At 43.8% G+C, this 19148-nt stretch overlaps 1 protein-coding gene and 1 long non-coding RNA gene across 2 annotated transcripts in view; one reads left to right on the forward strand and one right to left on the reverse strand.

Moving 5' to 3' along the window:
• Positions 1 to 428: 428 nt before the first annotated feature.
• On the reverse strand, positions 429 to 9250 carry ENSA (endosulfine alpha). Its single transcript, XM_072644723.1, has 4 exons — positions 9052 to 9250; positions 5437 to 5562; positions 3950 to 4116; positions 429 to 1162 (listed from the first exon to the last, which is right to left on the reverse strand). Exons 1-4 carry the CDS (start codon positions 9106 to 9108, stop codon positions 1147 to 1149), a joined length of 366 nt encoding a protein of 121 aa, XP_072500824.1. The 5' UTR covers positions 9109 to 9250; the 3' UTR covers positions 429 to 1146.
• A 35-nt stretch (positions 9251 to 9285) lies between these two features.
• The window catches only part of LOC140527654 (uncharacterized), a 32392-nt gene continuing 22529 nt past the window's right edge, over positions 9286 to 19148 (forward strand). Inside the window, exon 1 of the long non-coding RNA XR_011974886.1 lies at positions 9286 to 9566. This is a non-coding gene — a long non-coding RNA (uncharacterized lncRNA). The remainder of the gene's footprint in view (positions 9567 to 19148) is intronic.

A 19148-nucleotide genomic window follows, 5' to 3' on the forward strand; every position in this document is an offset into this window, starting at 1 on the left:
TCACAAGCAGAAAACAATGAGAGCTGGAGTAAACTAGAAAAACTCAAGGTGAAAGGAGGTGGGTGAGGTTTCCTTTCCTTCTACGGTCAGCCTATTAGAACTCTGAAACAGGACCATGAAAATACTTAGAACCATGAATCTATGATTGTGTAAGCCACTACCTAAGATGGCCGATTGATTTGGCCCTCCCATATATGCCATAGAAACAAAAGAGAGAACTGTCTGCAGGCTGGGAAAGCCTTGGCCTATTGAGCTAGGTCCCTGTTCCATTCCCTACCCCACCCCTCAACAACAGAAGCTAGGAACCCATCCAGACTTTATCCATACCCATCCAACATTCTAGGCCCACTTTCCCTTTGATGGTCTCTATGGTCTCACTTTCTCCCCCCTCAATAAAACACATCAGCAGCTTCAGAGGACTTCTGGGGTTTTTTTGTGGGTATTTTTTTTTTTATTTCAAATACTGAAAAAGTTCCCTAGGCTCTTTGGGGCTCCCACACATTTATACCTCCTCCCCAAACTCACAGCCCCAATTCCCACAATAGCTCTACTTTAAAGGGGCAGCAATCCTCAAAGACAGGTATATAAGAGTTCAAGTTCCCAGCCTGCTTTACAGAGACAAGAGAGCTGTGTTTGCAGCAGTCAGATCTGGATGGACAGTCCCATTTACCTGACTCAGTCACCCAGCACCAATCCCAACCCACAAGGCATTTTTCTGTAGAAATGGACTGATCCTTCCATCTTTAGTCTATTTTTCCCTATAGCAACCCCAACACCCAGCCATAACCAACCAAGGGCTACAGAAAGAGGGTAGTCAGAAATTTTTCTTTTGCTCCAATCCCCAATTCATATTACCCCATTTCCCCCACCCACCCAACCCCACCCTCTCAACCCCACACCAGGATTTCATAGAGATTTTTCCCAGCAGATGTTTGGAAAAATAAAACACAAAAAAAGTTTCAAGGTCTTGGTGCTCAACCCGAGGGGCTCCATGCGCTGGGACACCGTCGGGCAGGGGCTTCTGCCTCTCCGGCCCGCACCCAGGCCACCTCCTGACCCCCTAGCCACTAAGGCAAGGAGGGGCAGGAGCCAGCACAGGACCCAGGGGGGCAGCGTCTCAGGATCTGTCGGGAGCCCCGGGAAGCATCATTCAACTTGGCCACTGCGGACGAACACAGAAGAAAAAATAAAAACACTGTCAAGTAACAGGGGAAAAAGTTTCCAGCCCCATACCTCTCCCCACCCCATGGTTCTGCTCCATACTCAACAACTGTTAAACCACTTGGCTTTTTCCCCATTCCCATCCATACAGGGAAATTCTTTTATTGCTCCCAGAGCAGCAAAGGGAAAAGGAAAGGAGGAGAGAAATCTCCAATCTTATTTCTCCCACAGTAGCATTCTCCTTGACCCTCTGCAACACCAGGGGATGCTCAAACAAAGAAACAAAAATCACCCTTTAGACAAAGAACAAAAGTTATCTGGGTTTCAAATCTGAGAGGTAATTTCTTGGTTCAGAGCAGGCTCTATTTCAGAGGTAGGACTAAAACCATTCAAAATGGTCAAGCTGATTGAGGAAGCAGGACTGATGGAGTGGGGACACCTGAGTAGAAGATGGAAGCTGACAGTTCCCTTGTTTAGATCTTATACAAAAATGTTTTTTGGAGAGAACACAATCAAAATCCAACTTTTGACCAAGAATATTTGAACGTATTTTGAAAAATACCTTTCCTTGTTAACAAAGTTATGGAACTTCATACTGTGAAAAAGGACAGGTAGTTCAGAAAATTACATGGTTCCCTGTTTTCATAGTTCTGGGATATGGACATGGAGGAGGGCAATGGAGGCCTAATTTTCCTCTCTCTTCTATGTATTCCCTATACACCAAACTTCATTATGATCATCAGTCCTGAGGCCTCACACCGGGCAATGGAAAGATTAACTTGGAACGGAAAGAAATGAACAGAGAACTCAAGAAGATTGGAGATGAAAGACGTACAAAAATTATATATATATTTATATATATAATAATATATGCGACATATTTATGTACAAAGTGGTTGGGACAAGTGAGGCAACTATACAAGGTGCTTAGCAATTTTCTCCCCTTCCACATGGGGCTTTAGACCTAGAAGAGAGCATGAGGAAATGGAGCAAAAAACACAAAAATAATTATATACATTTACAAGTGAGAGCCAGTGAAATTGTGGGTCAGGAAAACTGTGGCCCTGATCCTCCCATACTCTATCTACTCAAGTGGCAGCAAGAAATTTGACCGGCTAAGCAAGAGGGAAGTATATATACACATAGTATCTATATACACACAGTATCAAGTTGATCAGTTAATCATTCACATAAGTTGAGTGAACGGATTATCAGGATTTATACAATAAAAAGGCAGGTAGGGAACAATATTCACCCTGACCTTCTCCAATATGAAACAGCAATGAGGCCTGACCTGCTTAGACAATTCTATTCAGGCTTTTTATTCAGTATGCCTTACTCTTCCTTGACCATTTGCTCCCCCTTCTCTTGATATGTTTATAAATAAGCTCCAAAATGTGCCAGCCCTTTTTACTTCTTAGTACTTGGGAGTCTTGACCCCTAAGGAAATTGTTTTCTTGTACTTCCCTCCACTACTCCCTTTTCCCAGCCTCCTCTAAGCTAAGACTGGCTGCTCCACACCTTCGATCCTGCTGCCACTCCTTGCCTAGGAAGAGCAGGTCCCTCCATTCCTTTCCTATTCCAGCTCCCTAACAATACATGCAAAGCAAAGGACTTCATGTTTTTATGAAGAACAGGCTCCCACTTGCCCAAGAACCATATCCTCAGCTATTTTTTAGGCCTGGAGCTAACATAGGCTAGGAAAGAAGATGAGTCAGAGACAAGCATCCATAATGGGCTTCTCAATCATCTTCCCCCTGGTCCTGACACCTGGGGGCCTCATCCCTCTACTACAACCCCCAAACCTCACTTTCTAATCTCTATATGCAATTCCTACTGGAATCAACCTATAGATCTGCCCTGGCTGAAACCCACATCAAGCAACTGCTGAACTGCAGAGTCTGTCACTTTAAAGTCACATGATTAACAGCAAAAAGCTTTTCAAGCAGAAACTCAGAGAGCTAGAAGCAATTGGCTAGTCCAACTCCTGTTGTTAAAAGGAAAAGGAGATGAATCTAAAGAGGTTCAATAACTTGTTCAAGGTCACACTACTACTTGTTGACCAAAATGGTAATAGAACTCAAGCAATGGGTCAAGAGTGAAAGCAGGCACTCCAAGTCACACCAGCACACTGCCACAAGAAGACAGAGCAAAGGCCAGTCTTAACTGATAATATCTGATGGAGGAGTAGACAGCCAGGCTGAGAGTTTTGTACAAGTAAAGGAATTTTCTCCCTCTCTTGAGAATTGTCCTAATCTGCCTCAGTAAAAGAATGGTGACCAGTCCAAAGGGTGCATTCCATCCACCTGATTTCCATCCCTTTACTGCAGATCATGTCCCCCAGGAATGCCATACCTGTCACAAAGGGATCTCTGACTCATTCCTTCCCATCTCTTCAGGGTTCAGGCTGAACAAATCCAGGATGACCCCTTCTCAAAGAAGAGGGGACTGCTTTCCTCACCCAACTTAAAAGAGCTATTAAGTTATACCATCATCTAGTGCCAATACCTCTTACTAAGGAGGATTTCCAAAGCTGCAGGTGACAGCCTGAAAATCTTTCTTATAAACAAAAGGTCAGGAACTAAGATGAGAGCCTCTCTTCAACCCACCTGCCCCCTTCCTCAGCAGCCTCCAGCTACTAACACCAGTCCAAAGTCATTTCTCGATTTGCTTGCTCCCTTTTGGTTAGATTATTGTGAAGATCTGAATGACTAATTGCTCAGCCCAGCCCAGCCTATAATACAGAAGTCCGATGGTGGAAGAGGGGGAGGGGAGGGGCACAGGTTACCCCGCAAGCTTGCTGGTGACGAGAGAGGACTTTCTCTGGGGCAGGTCCTGTGGTGTGGGGATGTGATCGCCTGTCACCGAGTTCTTGTCTGGTCCTGCACTTGGCAGCTGTTTGTTCTTCATCTTGGCTTTGGCCATGTTGTAGTCTCCTGAGTCAAAGTACTTTTGCTAGAAGACAAGAGAGGAAAATTTAGGCAAATGTGGGGCCTAGGACTTCTGTGCTGGCTGGAATATGGCAGAAATAGGCATTCTGACCTTCCTTCCAAACGGTCAAAACTCACATTAAGTTCTGATCACCTTTTCTTCTCTCATCACTTGCTTACATATTTTGTTCAGGAGGTTTCTGATTAACTTTTTCCTGTAATCACATCTAATTTCTCTACTTTACAGTCATTTCCCAAGTCAGGAACCATACTTCCTTCTTCCTCTTTATTCTATACCATAACATTCAAAAGAGAGTACAATCAATAGTGATGAATGACCAAGGGAGTGAGGGAAGGAGCTTGACTGGCCAGTAGTCTCATCAGTCAGCTGGAGACAAACTCAGGGCTTGCAGAACAGGTTCAAAGCTGAAACAAACTCCCTAGGTCAGGGAGTGAGAAACTGAGCTCGTCTTTGAGGAAAATCTGATCTCTCTCCTCTTTCCTCCACACTTTTCCACTGCTGAAAAATGCCCTGCTTGCATTGTATTTATAGCAAAGTGAGTCTAAAATCAGCCTCCTATCACCAGCTGTGACTAATACTCACGAACTAAGCTTCCCATTCTACTTACAAGAGGAAGCATCTTCTAGCTCTTTAGCTGCCTAGGAAGCCAAAGAATCCCACCAAGGTAGCTATAAAGATAGAACCTCTCCTTCCTTAGGTGGAAATCATTCTGGGTAAGATAAAAGGGCCTCTGGAAGGAGTATTAACAAAGGCTGGAGCTACCTCCAAAGGGCTGAAGGAGTCTTATTATTCACTGCAAGAAGGGGGATTTCTATGGTAGGGATGGTTTGGCATTCCCTTCAGTGAGGCACCCCAAGATTTAACAAAACACCACTAAGATACACACAAGTGGGCAAATACCCAGAACAACACAATGGAAACAAAAACCATTTTTAGGGAAGTCAGACTTCTGTTCTCTCCCACCTTCCTCCACCCACCTAAATGAAGCCTCCTTGGACCTCTTCTTTTTATCTTTGTTTTTTTCTGGGAGGGTTAATGTGAACTGCTATCATAACAAAGCTAACAATATCCTATCATGCTTCTTTTAAACTTGAAACTTCTGACACCTTAGGGTTCCAACCCTGACTGTTCCAGGTGGAAGATAAAAAAAGATAAAAAACATTTTATAGTGCTGCTGATTCCAGAAAAAGGGACAGTAAGACATCTATGGACCTCTTCCTCCTCTCCTTTCCTTCACCCTCCTTCCCTGAGCCTGCCCTCACAGCTTGTAGGGTTCAAATGACAAGCACATAACAGAAATAGAGAATAGGCGGTGCCTCATACCCCCTTCTGGAGTCTCTTCATGAGGAAGTCCGAGCCTCCAGGCTTTTGTCCCAGGCTTGGGTATTTGGCCTTTAGTTTTGCCTCCTCAGCCCTCTCAGGGAGAATACCTTCCTTCTCCTGTGTGTCCTGGGGAAATAAACAGGAACCATTTTGTCAAACTAGTGACCAAGTAGCAGCAGGAGTTAACAACCAACATTAGCACCCACTCCCTACTCTTGTTTAAAGAGCTCCACAATGCTTCTCAAAGATTGTTCAAATCCACAAGGGCCAAGACAATTCCGGCCCTACCAAGGGTAAGAAGAGATGCATTTCACACCATGCCCACAGGCCAACTCCAGTGGTTTATAAAGCCTAGGCAGGAGTCAATATACAAAAATGGCACTTTTAACCATGGAGCAATCCTCACATTAAATAGAAGGGGCCACAAAGCTCATTCCCAGCATGCAACTCAAAAGCCAAGGACAAACTTTGAGTGTCTAAGCTAGCACAGGAAGGGATAAGAAAAATAAATGAAGTGGCAGATTTTATAGTCCTCTCACTGTCAGAAGTTTTAACAGTCCTGGGACAATAAAAGTCTCACCACAAAACTCAATTCATTTCTAATCTTTCCTTGACCAGGGCCAAGGTACTTAATCTCTCTACAACTCTGTCTATGAAGAAAACTGAACCCATCAGTTTTAGCCACTCCTCCTTTTAATTTACATCCAATTAGATGGTAAACTCCTTCAGGACAGGGACTATTTTTTTTTTGTCTTTCTTTGTATCCCCAGGCTTTAGCACAAGGTCTGGCACAACGGGAAGCATTTAATAAGTGGTTGATGGCTGACTGACTTTCCTGCTTCTGTCCAGGGCAGCATCATACCAGCTCTGTACCTTAATAGCCATGTAACCTTGAGCAAGTCACATAACCTCTGGGTGTCTTATTTCCTAAACTAAAATGAAAGGGTTAGGTTGTATGACCTTTAAGGTCTCTTACAGCTCTGAAACCAGAATCCTGTCCGTGACCCAGTCAAAATCTTGGTGTATCATCCTTGCATTCTCACTCTCTACATACCATCAGCAGCCAAGTCTGATCCATTTTACTTCCATAACATTTCTCATATCTGTCCCCTTTCTCTACTCACACAATAACCATCACAGACATGCGAAGTAGGCTGGAAGCACTGTTCCTCCAGGAGCCAATGGGAATGCTACCAAGCTTTTTCCTATACCTTCTCATCAACACCATCCTAATTCATGCTCTATTATTTCTCACCTGCATTCTAATTGCTCTCCCTACATCTGTTTCTCTCATTTCCAATCAATCTTTCACGTAACTGCCAAATTTATATTCCCAAAGCACAGATCTGAACATGCCACTCCTCATTCTCAAAGCTTCAGTGGCTCCCTAATGCCTGTAGGACAAAATGCAAACTCTGGTGCTATGTATCTTTTCAAGTCAATTACTCAATTTCCCCAAGGAGTGCTATCTTTCAGTCAAATGGGCCCATCTATTTGCCATGCCTCTTACATGACATTCTACCTCCTGTTTCCCTGCCTGGGATGCTCTATCCTCACCTCTATCTCTTAGAACCCCTAGCTTCCTTTAAGGCTCCATTAAGGACCTTCCCCAATCCCTAGCCACCACCCCCACCCCCACCCCCCCATTGGGGGGGTTCTGAACTGCCTTGGTTTCTACTGTGTATATGCTTTGTATCTGCTTCTCTGTGTACATGTTGTTTCTCCTATTAGAATGGTAGCTCCTTGTAGGCAAAACTATTTCATTTTTGCCTTTGTATGACAGCGCCTCCCATGGGGTTGGGTGCATAGTATCCTCTTCATTAATTAATGCTAATTAAACTGTATGTTGATTCAGTTTAATAGGAGACCTACAATCACTATGCCAGGTGCTTGGGGATACAGAGATAAAGATGAGCAACATTCAGTTTCCATTTTATTGGGGGAGGAAGAAGGAACAACCAGAGGCACCTGAGCTCTCAGCCTTGGAAGCAGCAGGGATCAAGGAGGTCCAGGCAGGAATTAGGGTAGCTTATACACATGCATAGAGGGAGATGTAATAAAGTTGAGGGGTATAGCTTTACTCTAATTTAACTGAACTGGGGATGGGGAAGAATATAATATGACAGCTGGAACTGGACTATAGAGAGCTTTAAATGCCACCAGAAATTGTACTTTATCCCAAAGAAAATAAGGAGTCACTTCAGGTTTCTGACAAGGACCCAGGCAGATTTGTGCTTTAAAAGGATTATACTGGCAACTGTATGGAAGACAAATGAGAGAGGAAGCAAGAATATCAATTAGGTGGCTACAGTATTAATTCGGGTGAGCGGTGATGAAGCCATAAATTAGGTGGTGGTCCAGGTGAGCTGAGAGAAATAGGTCAGACTTGAGAAATTCTGTTGAAGTAAAACTGTCAAGGCTTGGCAACGGTACTTGGCACATAGTAAATAGGTGCTGATTGACTGGCTGATGGTAGCTGGCAATCTGCATGTTTTGCCTTAAGTTCATCTGCATAATGGGCACAAAAAGGTCTTGTTAGAATTGACTCACAACGTTTCACTAAACTAGGAGGCTCCTAACAAAGGTTGACATTTGGAGACTGTGAAAGATGGAATGGGGCTAGCTGTGCGGTACTGGGGTGCTATATTCCTCTCCACACCTTTAGCTGGTCCTGGTCTGGGGGGGTGGGGGAAGGGGACGGGCAGAGGGAAGGGAAGGTCCTCCCAAGCCTTCTGCTTCTTTCAAAGCCCACCTCGGCGCCACTTCCCCAATGAAGCCCGAAGCCTTCTTTGCCAGGTGATAACTTTCGCCTCTCACAGCGCCGCCTAAGCACTTCTGCCTCTCCCTCGGATCTGAGGGCACGTCTCCCTGCGCCCCCCGTTAGCCTGGGTCATCTCAATCTCTGTGGCCTCGGGGCCTGGCCCACATCGGGGGCCTTGATCAACAGCTGCTGATCAGTCTGTCTGGCTAGAGGGCTGCCCGGCCCGCACCCAGCCGCGCTCCTGCCGGCCCCCCATCTCCCCCCGGGCCTCGGCCCCCTTCCATCCTGCGCCGTCTTGCTGGGGGTGGAGAACAGATTGTCTCAGTCCTCCACAAACACGAATGTCTCACTTGTGAAAGCCTCCTCCTTAAATAGACATGACGAAGATCGCCGCCCCCACCAGTGCTGCCGACTGTTTACCGGGCGTTCGACGGGGAGTGGGCGGAGGACGAGGAGAGGGAGCCCAAGAGCGTGGGCCTTCGAGCCCCGACACGCCTGCCCCGCGTCCCGGTACCACGCCGCCCCCGCAACACACCAGACCTCCAGCCCACTTCATTCACTCAGCCTCTCCCAGTACCCGCCCGGAGCCCAAGTCTGGCCAATCACAGCACAGGCTGTTCCAATTGAGCGACAGAGCGACCGACCAATCGGGTCGCAGCACGGTCCTGACCGACAGTCAGCCTGGCTAACCCGAGCTCAAAAGACCGGTGGTGGTGAGGCTCACCGTACACGACGAGGGAAGTGGCCAACCCGAGCAAAGCTTGGGACCCTACCCACCAATAGACGCCGGAGGAAGGCCGTCTCTCGCTCCAACACAGTCGCCCCGTCTCGCCCCCCACCCCCCTCCATTTCACCTGCTTCTCCTCTCCGGTCTCCTCCGACGGGTTTTCAGTCTCCTGTTTCTGGGACATGGCAAAGCCGAGGCGACGGGAGTACGGGGCGCGCGAGGCGGCGAAAGGAATAGGGAAGGGGGAGGGGAAGCGGGGAGAAGCTGCGTCTGCCTGCCCGGCTCCTGTCACTGGGGTAGCTCAGTCAAAATGGCGGCCCGCTCCCGTGACGTTTGACGGCCTCTGCTCATAAGAACCAATGAGGTTCAGGCACAGGAGATGACGTCACGACACGCCAATAGCCGCTGGGCGAAGGTGGGCTCTCCGTTAATAATGGATAGTTCGAAAAGCCAACAGAGTAAGAGAATTAAGGACAGTGACCAATAGGAAGCCTGTGGAGGCGGTATCGGAGGCGGGGCTGCTGTTGCTGGGCTCTTAGTTCCCTTGGTCGACTAGGTAGTGAGGGCAGGCCAGAAAAATCCTCAGGGCGTTATCTAGCGTGAGGAGCCCAGTCCGGCTGTAATGAGTGCTTTCATTTCCAGGTAGCGAGGAGGTGGGAGCTCGGGAAAAGCAGAAAAAGATCGGGAGGTCAGATTGGACTGCCGGCCAAGGCGGGCACCACGTGGCATGGAGGCCGGGGAGAGGAGGATGACGATGATGAGGGGCTGCTTTGTGTATGTTCATGTGGGGCGCCCCAGACTCAGGGCCAGGCCCTTCCTTGATATCGATCCCTCGCGGTGTCCAAGGACCTCTTGGCTGGATGAATCTGTTTGAATCTCGTCCGGCCAAAGGCTTGTCAGTAATAACTCTCATTTGCATTCTTTTACACCATAGCAGGGAGGCAGGTGGCACAAGCTCTGCGATCCTCATCTTGCAGATCATGGGGGTTATGGACCATGTAGCCAGCACACAGAACCCTTTGAAGATGGGCAAAGTGCTTTTTAAGGGTCTTGGCCCATTGGATCCTCCCACAGCAATCCTGAAAAGGAGGTGCCATATGTGACCCCCATTTTACATATGAGGAGAAAGGTTCAGTGGTTAAGTGATTTTCCCAAGGTCATCTCATGATGAAGATGAGGGTTGATGTCAGAGGAAGCAAACCTGAGGTGGCAGCATTTTGTTGAGGTCAGACTTCCTAGATTATCCAACCCCAAAGTTCAGGTGTTTGAGACAGGCCTCATACTCAAGTCTTCCTGAGGCCAGATCCAGCATTTATCTTCTAAACTGCCTAGAGAATGCTGGGAAGGGTTGAAAGGCTTGCCTGTGGTCACACAGCCAGTAATGGTTTTTGACACAAGGTCCTGTAGCAAAACCCATTCTTCTTTCTACTACATCCTTCTGCCTCTTAATTTCACTCTGGCTGGGGTCATATGGGAAGGCTATATAGAGGAGGTTGGATATGCATGAGGTATCCCCATCCACATGAGGGACAGATGGGAAAATCTTGAAGAAAAATGTAAAAACTTAGGAGGTTGGAACATAGAGGGAAGAGGACATAAGGAGTAACTTCATCTTAAAGAAGAGAATGATTGATCAATTAATGCAATGGCTTTTTCACAGCTCTTATCCTGATTGACATTTTTGGGTATTTTAATATCAGCTTCCAGAATGTCTGGATACAGTCATGGAATAGTGGAAAACATGCTAAATTTGGCAGAGAATTAGAATGCAAATCTCAGCTGTCACTTACCTACCTGGGTGACCTTAGGCAAATTATTTAAATTCTCTTGGCCTTAGTTTCCAAGTCTAAAATGAGGGAGTTGACTAACTGATCTCTGTTGATGTTGAGTCCTGTTCCACCTTTTCTTTCTCCTCATCTAAGTTTCCAATTCCTCCACTCCTCAGTGCTTTCTTAGGCTACTCTCCTGATCTGACTTCACTTTCATCCTATTCCACTCTTGATCCTATAGTTAGCCAATTTAACTCTTACACTCCTGAGTAAAAACTCATGAATTCCTTGCCCTTGTATCCTGTTGATGCTCATCTGTTGCCCAACCTCAGTTGATTATTCTCACTATCCACAATCCCAGTTTCTCACAGAGCTAGTTGCTTACGTGATTTTTTTCTTTTTTCTTTTTTAATGTTTATTTATTTATTTTTAGTTTTCAACATTCATTTCCACAAAATTTTCAGTTCCAAATTTTCTCCCCATCTCTCCCCTGCCCCCAACCCAAAATGCCCTGCATTCTGATTACCCCTTCCCTCAATATGCCCTCCCTTTTATCACACCCCCTCCCTTCCCTTATCCCCATCTTCTCTCTTTTCTTGTAGGGCAAGATAGATTTCTAAAGCCCATTACCTGTATTTCTTATTTCTCAGTTGTATGCAAAAACAATTCTCAAAATTCGTTCCTAAAACTTTGAGTTCTAACTTCTCTCCCTTCCTCCCTCCCTATTCATCCCCACTGAGAAGGCAAGCAATTCAATATAGGCTATATCTGTGTAGTTTTGCAAAAGACTTCCATAATAGTCATGTTGTATAAGACTAACTATATTTCCCTCCATCCTATCCTGCCCCCCATTTCTTCTATTCTCTCTTTTGACCTTGTCCCTCCCCAAGAGTATTTACTTCTAACTACTCCCTCTTCCCATTTGCCCTCCCTTCTATCATCCACCCCACCCAATTTATCCCGTTCTCCCCTACTTTCCTGTAGTGTAAGATAGATTTTCATACCAAATTGAGTTATTCCCTTCTTAAGCCAAATGTAAAGAGAGTAAGCTTCACTTTTCCCCTCTCACCTTCTCCCTTTTCTCCTCCATTGAAAGAGCTTTTTCTTGACTCTTTTATGAGATAATTTGCCCCCTTCCATTTCTCCCTTTTTCCTTTCAATATATTCCTCTCTTACCCCTTAATTTTATTTTTTTAGATATCATCCCTTTTTATTCAACTCACCCTGTGCTTTCCATCTATATGTGTGTGTGTGCATGCATGCGTGAGTGTATGTGTGTGTGTGTGTGTAATCCGTCCAACAACCCAAATACTGATGAAAGTCTCATGAGTTACAAATATTATCTTTCCATGTAGGAATGTAAACAGTTCAACTTTAGAAAGTCCCTTATGATTTCTCTTCCCTGTTTACCTTTTCATGCTTCTCTTGATTCATGTGTTTGAATCAAAGTCAAATTTTCTATTCAGTTCTGTTTTTTTCATGAAGAATGCTTGAAAGTCCTCTATTTCATTGAATGACCATTTTTTCCCCTGAAGTATTATACTCACTTTTGCTGAGTAGGTGATTCTTGGTTTTAATCCTAGTTCCTTTGACTTCTGGAATATCATATTCTAACACCTTTGATCTCTTAATGTAGAAGCTGCTAGATCTTGTGTGATCCTGATTGTATTTCCACAATACTTGAATTGTTTCTTTCTAGCTGCTTGCAATATTTTCTCCTTAACCTGGGAACTCTGGAATTTGGCTACAATATTCCTAGGAATTTCTCTTTTTGGATCTCTTTCAGGAGGTGATCAGTGGATTCTTTCAATATTTATTTTGCCATCTGGTTCTAGAATATCAGGGCAGCTTTCCTTGATAATTTCATGAAAGATGATGTCTAGGCTCTTGTTCTGATCATGGCTTTTAGGTAGTTTCATAATTTTTAAATTGTCTCTCCTGGATCTATTTCCTAGGTCAGTTGTTTTTCCAATGAGATATTTCACATTATCTTCTATTTTTTCATTCTTTTGGTTTTGTCTACTGATTTCTTGGTTTCTCATAAAGCCATTATCTTCCATCTGCTCCATTCTGATTTTTAAAGAACTATTTTCTTCAGTGAGCTTTTGAACTTCCTTTTCCATTTGGCCAATTCTGCTTTTTAAAGCATTCTTCTTCTCATTGGATTTTGGACCTCTTTTTCCAGTTGAGTTAACCTATTTCTGAAGGTGTTATTTTCTTCAGCATTTTTTTGGGTCTCCTTTAGCAAACTGTTGACTCATTTTTCATGACTTTCTTGCATCCCTCTCATTTCTCTTCCCAATTTTTCCTCCACCTCTCTTACTTGATTTTCAAAATGCTTTTTGATCTCTTCCATGGCCTGAGACCACTGTATATTTTTTTTTGGAGGTTTTGGATGCAGAAGCCTTGACTTCCTCTGACATTATGCATTGTTCTTCCTTATCAGAAACAATGGAAAAATCTATCTGTGCACCAAGAAAGTAACCTTCTATAGTTTTATTTTTTTCCCTTTTTTGAGCATTTTCCTAGCCAGTTACTTGACTTTTGAGCCCTTTGTCAAGAAGAGCGTATACTCTGGGGACCTGCAAGTTCTCAGTTCCTCCAAGGTGGCACAATTAAGAGCAGTTTACTCCTCTCCTGGCCTGCACACTGGTCTGAGAGCAACCAAAAACTTTTCTGCCCAGAATCTGCAAGTAGAATTTCTTCTCCACAACCACCTCCAGATCTACTATGCCAGTGTTCCTCCTCATCCCAGGACCCAGCTCAGGGCTGAGATTCAGATCAGCTGCTCAATTCCCCCAGGGGTTTTAGGTGGAGGCCTCCAAAAATGGATGCTGCCACTGCAGTGGCTGCTGCCAGTGGTCCAGACCACGTTCACTTCTCCTGAGTGAAGGAGCTTTCTAACTGACTTTTGTAGGTTTCTTTGGCGTTTGTGTGTTGAGCAATCTGAGAACTGCTGCTGCTGGCGGTGCCCCAAAGCCTGTTCTGGGTCCTGTCCCTGCTGCACTGTGCAGTCCACTCCGCACCTGGTGTGATAGACCTTTCCTTTCATCCTTCCAGGCTATCTTGGGCTGGAAATCTCTTTCACTCTCTTGTTTTGTGGCTTCTGTTGCTCTAGAATTTGTTTAGAGTCATTTTTTTACAGGTATTTTATGGGCTATTTGGGGGAGCTTCTACAGGTTCATCTTTCTACTCCTGGTGATTTTTTCCTAATCATTAAATGTTTGACCTTGTAGCAGCTTAATGAGCCCTAGTGGCTTCCTATTCATTCTAAGATTGAATATAAACTGTTTGGCATTTAAAACTCTTGATAATCTGGCCCTTTCCTATTTTCCCACTCATATTACACTTTAAAGTAAACAAGTTACAGATGAGTTGCTAGTCTGCATTGATGGAGGGAGTATGGGAAAACTCTTCTATTGGAAATTATTCACACAGACAGTTCCAGAACAAAAGCAATACATCATGATGATAATAAGGAGGACAATGACAATGGAGAAAGTGATGCTGAGATAGGAAAATTTTGCTGAGGGAAGAGTCAAGAAATTATCCAACTCAGAAGTTCAAATTTGAATACTTGCAAGATGGAACTTTGACTTCTGCTTCCTAGGTGATTGTTATCTTCTTGTCAGTTGACTTGCACAAAGAACCATATGAATGAATTCACATCAAAATGTTCTGGCTCTTTTCATGGAGGAAAAAAAAATCTCTATAATGCACTTGTAATAACTTCTTTTGGCTTTGTTGGTTTTATTATGATGGGGGGTAGTGAGGGGAGAAGTTTTGCCCCTTAAATCATCCTTACAAGAAGCTTCAGAGGATTGGCCAAGGTTTAGAGAAAGACATCCCAGAATGATGAGCCTGTGGCATCACAAGAATATTCAGAGCTCCAAAGAGAAAGTATGGCCATGGCAGAGCAAAATCTGAATTAGATTCCTCTGAACCACATCATACTGAGAGCTAGGAGGATTGTTAGATAAACTATCAACACCTGACTTTTTTTTTTTTAGTCAAACTTTGTAAAACTGAAGTCTAGTGACATGAGTTCTTACATAACTCACATCTGGGTATGACACTGAATTGAATTTTGCTTTAATTTGTATACCATAGTATAAGTAGAAATTAGGTACTACTCAAAATGTTATTATATAATAAAAATGCTATTTTTATAGAAAAGGCAGAAGTGAGTGAATTGTATGCTTTTCTGAGTCATCCGCAACTAAGGAATCAATCACCAAGCGTTTATTCAAAACTTTTTATATGCCAGGCACTGGGGATATAGAGACAAAACATGAAACAGTTCCTGCTCTCAGAAGCTTCCATTCTATCAAGGGAAATGTCTATCCATATAAAAATACAGAAAATAATACAAGGTATTTTGAGGAGGGGGAACACTAGTCACCAGGGAGAAACAGGAAAGACTTTACTTAGTTGTGGTGCTTGAGCTGAGCTTTGAAGGATGCTAAAAGGTGTAGGTGAGGAGACAGCTCATTCTAGGATGGGGGACAGTCTATATAAAGACAGAATAAAGATAAAAGATGGAATGTCTTGCTTGAGAATCAGCAAGAAAACCAATTTGGTCAACCTGTAGGGCCCAACTCAGTGGGAGAATAATGTAGAGCAGAGGTGTCAAATTTGAGGTCTTCCAGATTCCTGAGGACTAAGCCAGATTAAAATGCAATGGGAAAAAAGTTAACCAAATAAATAATACAATAAAACACATTAATTTGTGATTTTCTAAGTCAATATGCAGCCTATCTGTTTCTATTTGGCTTTGTCTACACCACTGATATAGAGTAAAACTTGCAAAGATATGTTGGAGCTAGGTTGTGAAGGGCTTTAAATGCCAGTCAGGAGTTTGGACTTGATCCTAAAGGCAACAGGGAACCACTGACTTAATTACACAGGATACTGGCAACTATGCATAGAATTGATTGGAAAGGGGAAAGATCAATGAGGATGCTATTAGGATAGTTCAGGTGAGAGTTGATGAGGCCTGACCTATACAGTGACTGGATGACTGGATGAAAGGAGGTAAATGCATGAGATGCTGTGAAAGTGGAATCAGCTAGACTTGGCAGCTGAATGAATATGTGGGTGAGGAAGCACAAAAAGTCAAGAATAATGCCAAAATTGCAAACCTCTGTGACTGGGAGGAATGGGGAAATGAGGAGCAAGAAGGGGGGGTTTAGGGAAAAGATGATGACATGTTTTGGACATGTTGAGTTTGAAGTGCCTGTGGGACATTGAGTTTGAAATGTCCAGTAGGGAGGAGGAGCCAAGATGGTGGAGTAGAAAGAAACACATATGCTAGCTCTGAACCCACAGCCCATAAAATATCTGTAAAGAAGAACTCCCAACAAATTCTGGAGCAGCAGAGGCCACAGAACAACAGAGTGGAGGAGATTTCTGTTCCAGAGAGACCTGAAAACCTGACATGTGAAAGGTCCATCGAGCATCAGACCCAGAGCAGAGCCCAGCCCTGCCTTGGCCGCAAGGCACTGAGAGGAGCAGATCTGAGAGGAGCAGATCCAAGCAGGCTTCAGGGACAGAATCTCCAGCAGCCACGCAGGTCCCTCCACCCACAGGTGCCAAAGGTCGGTGAGAGGGTCTCTTTGGCTGGTCGAGAGGGGAGTGGGGTGTCCCCATAACTCAGGCCCCCTTGGGAGGCAGCAGTGGGGGGGGTGGCAGCGGACAGGGGCTCCCCAAGCAGGCAGGAGCTTGGATCCATTGTTGAAGTTCTCCCCATAAACCCCCTGAGGGAACTGAGCCCCGTGTAGTGGCCCTGCCCCCACCTGCACATACTGAATAGCAGCCCCGCCCCTGCCCAAAGCCCTGAGGCTGGGAAGCAGCATTTGAATCTCAGACCCCAAGGGCTGGCTGGGCGGATCTGGAGGCCAGGGTGGGGGTGGAAAGAAAACTCAGAAGTCAAGTCACTAGCTGGGAAAATACCCAGAAAAGGGAAAAAAAATATAGAAGGTTACTTTCTTGGTGTACAGATAATTCCTTCCTTCCTTTCTGATGAGGAAGAACAATGCTTACCATCAGGGAAAGACACAAAAGTCAAGGCTTCTGTATCCCACACATCTAAAATAAATATACCATGGGCTCAGGCCATGGAAGAGCTCAAAAAGGATTTTGAAAATCAAGTTAGAGAGGTGGAGGAAAAATTGGGAAGAGAAATGAGAGAGATGAAAGAAAAGCATGAAAAGCAGGTCAACACCTTGCTAAAGGAGACCCAAAAAAATTCTGAAGAAAATAACACCTTGAAAAATAGGCTAACTCAATTGGCAAAAGAGGTTCAAAAAGCCAATGAGGAGAAGAATGCTTTAAAAAGCAGAATTAACCAAATGGAAAAGGAGGTTCAAAAGCTCACTGAAGAAAATAGTTCTTTCAAAATTAGAATGGAACAGATGGAGGCTAATGACTTTATGAGAAACCAAGAAATCACAAAACCAAACCAAAAGAATGACAAAATGGAAGATAATGTGAAATATCTCATTGGAAAAACAACTGACCTGGAAAATAGATCCAGGAGAGACAATTTAAAAATTATGGGACTACCTGAAAGCCATGATCAAAAGAAGAGCCTAGACATCATCTTTCATGAAATTATCAAGGAAAACTGCCCTGAGATTCTAGAACCAGAGGGCAAAATAAGTATTCAAGGAATCCACTGATCATCTCCTGAAAGAGATCCAAAAAGAAATTCCTAGGAACATTGTGGCCAAATTTCAGAGTTCTCTGGTCAAGGAGAAAATATTGCAAGCAGCTAGAAAGAAGCAATTCAAGTATTGTGGAAATACAATCAGGATCACACAAGATCTAGCAGCTTCTACATTAAGGGATCGAAGGGTGTGGAATATGATATTCCAGAAGTCAAAGGAACTAGGATTAAAACCAAGAATCACCTACCCAGCAAAAGTGAGTATAATACTTCAGGGGAAAAAATGGTCTTTCAATGAAATAGAGGATTTTCAAATTTTCTTGATGAAAAGACCAGAGCTGAAAAGAAAATTTGACTTTCAAACACAAGAATGAAGAGAAGCATGTAAAGGTAAACAGCAAAGAGAAGTCATAAGGGACTTACTAAAGTTGAACTGTTTACATTCCTAATTGGAAAGAAAATATTTGTAACTCTTGAAACTTTTCAGTATCTGGGTAGTGGGTGGGATTACACACACACACACACACACACACAAATACACACACACACATACACAGAGACAGAGAGCACAGAATGAATTGAATAGGATGGGATCATATCTTAAGAAAATGAAATTAAGTGTTGAGAGAGAAATATATCAGGAGGAGAAAGGGAGAAATGGAATGGGGCAAATTATCTCTCATAAAAGATGCAAGCAAAAGACTTTTTAGTGGAGGGAAAAAGAAGGGAGGTGAGAGAAAAACATGAAGTTTACTCTCATCACATTCCAGTAAAGGAAGGAATAAAATGCACACTCACTTTGGTATGAAAACCTATCTTACAATACAGGAAAGTGGTGGAGAAGGGGATAAGCAGGGTAGGGGTGATGAGGGAAGGGAGGGCAATGGGAGGAGGGAGCAATTTGAAGTCAACACTCTTGGGGAGGGACAGGATCAAAAGAGAGAATAGAAGCAATGGGGGGCAGGATAGGATGGAGGGAAATATAGTTAGTCTTACATAACACGACTATTATGGAAGTCATTTGCAAAACTACACAGATATGGCCTATATTGAATTGCTTGCCTTCCAAAGGGAATGGGTGGGGAGGGAGGGATGAGGAGAAGTTGGAACTCAAAATTTTAGGAACAACTGTTGAGTATTGTTCTTGCATACAACTAGGAAATAAGAAATACAGGTAAAGGGGTATAGAAATTTATCTGGCCCTACAGGACAAAAGAGAAGATGGGGACAAGGGAAGGGAAGGATGATAGAAGAGAGGGCAGATTGGTGATAGGGGCAATTAGAATGCTCAGTGTTTTGGGGTGGGGGGAGGGGACAAATGGGGAGAAAATTTGGAACCCAAAATTTTGTGAAAATGAATGTTAAAAGTTAAATAAATTAATTAAAAAAAAAAAAAGAAATGTCCAGTAGGTCATGCAGGACTGATTTATATAGATAGAGTCTTCTCTATCCTTAAAAACTTTTTACTAGACCCCACCTGCTTACCTGCTATCATCCTATATTTCATTTTTAAGCTAAACTTCTTGAAAAAAGCCAACTAGGCCCCTCAACTTCTTCCTTTCTTACTCTCTTCCAAACCCTATATCCAACTTGGCTTCTGACCCCATCATTCAAGTAAAACTCCTCTCTCCAAAATTAATATTGGTCTCTTTCTCCAACTCTCCCTCCCCTCATTCTAGGGAAAATAAATAAAACCAAAATAAATTTTGAAGTTTAGAACTAAAAACCCCAAGAAATACTATTTCCTATTTCAAAAAGGATTTTTGATGTAGAGCTAATTAGTATTTC

This window comes from Notamacropus eugenii, chromosome 2, assembly GCF_028372415.1.
Source record: "Notamacropus eugenii isolate mMacEug1 chromosome 2, mMacEug1.pri_v2, whole genome shotgun sequence".
NCBI classification, from domain to species: domain Eukaryota; kingdom Metazoa; phylum Chordata; class Mammalia; order Diprotodontia; family Macropodidae; genus Notamacropus; species Notamacropus eugenii.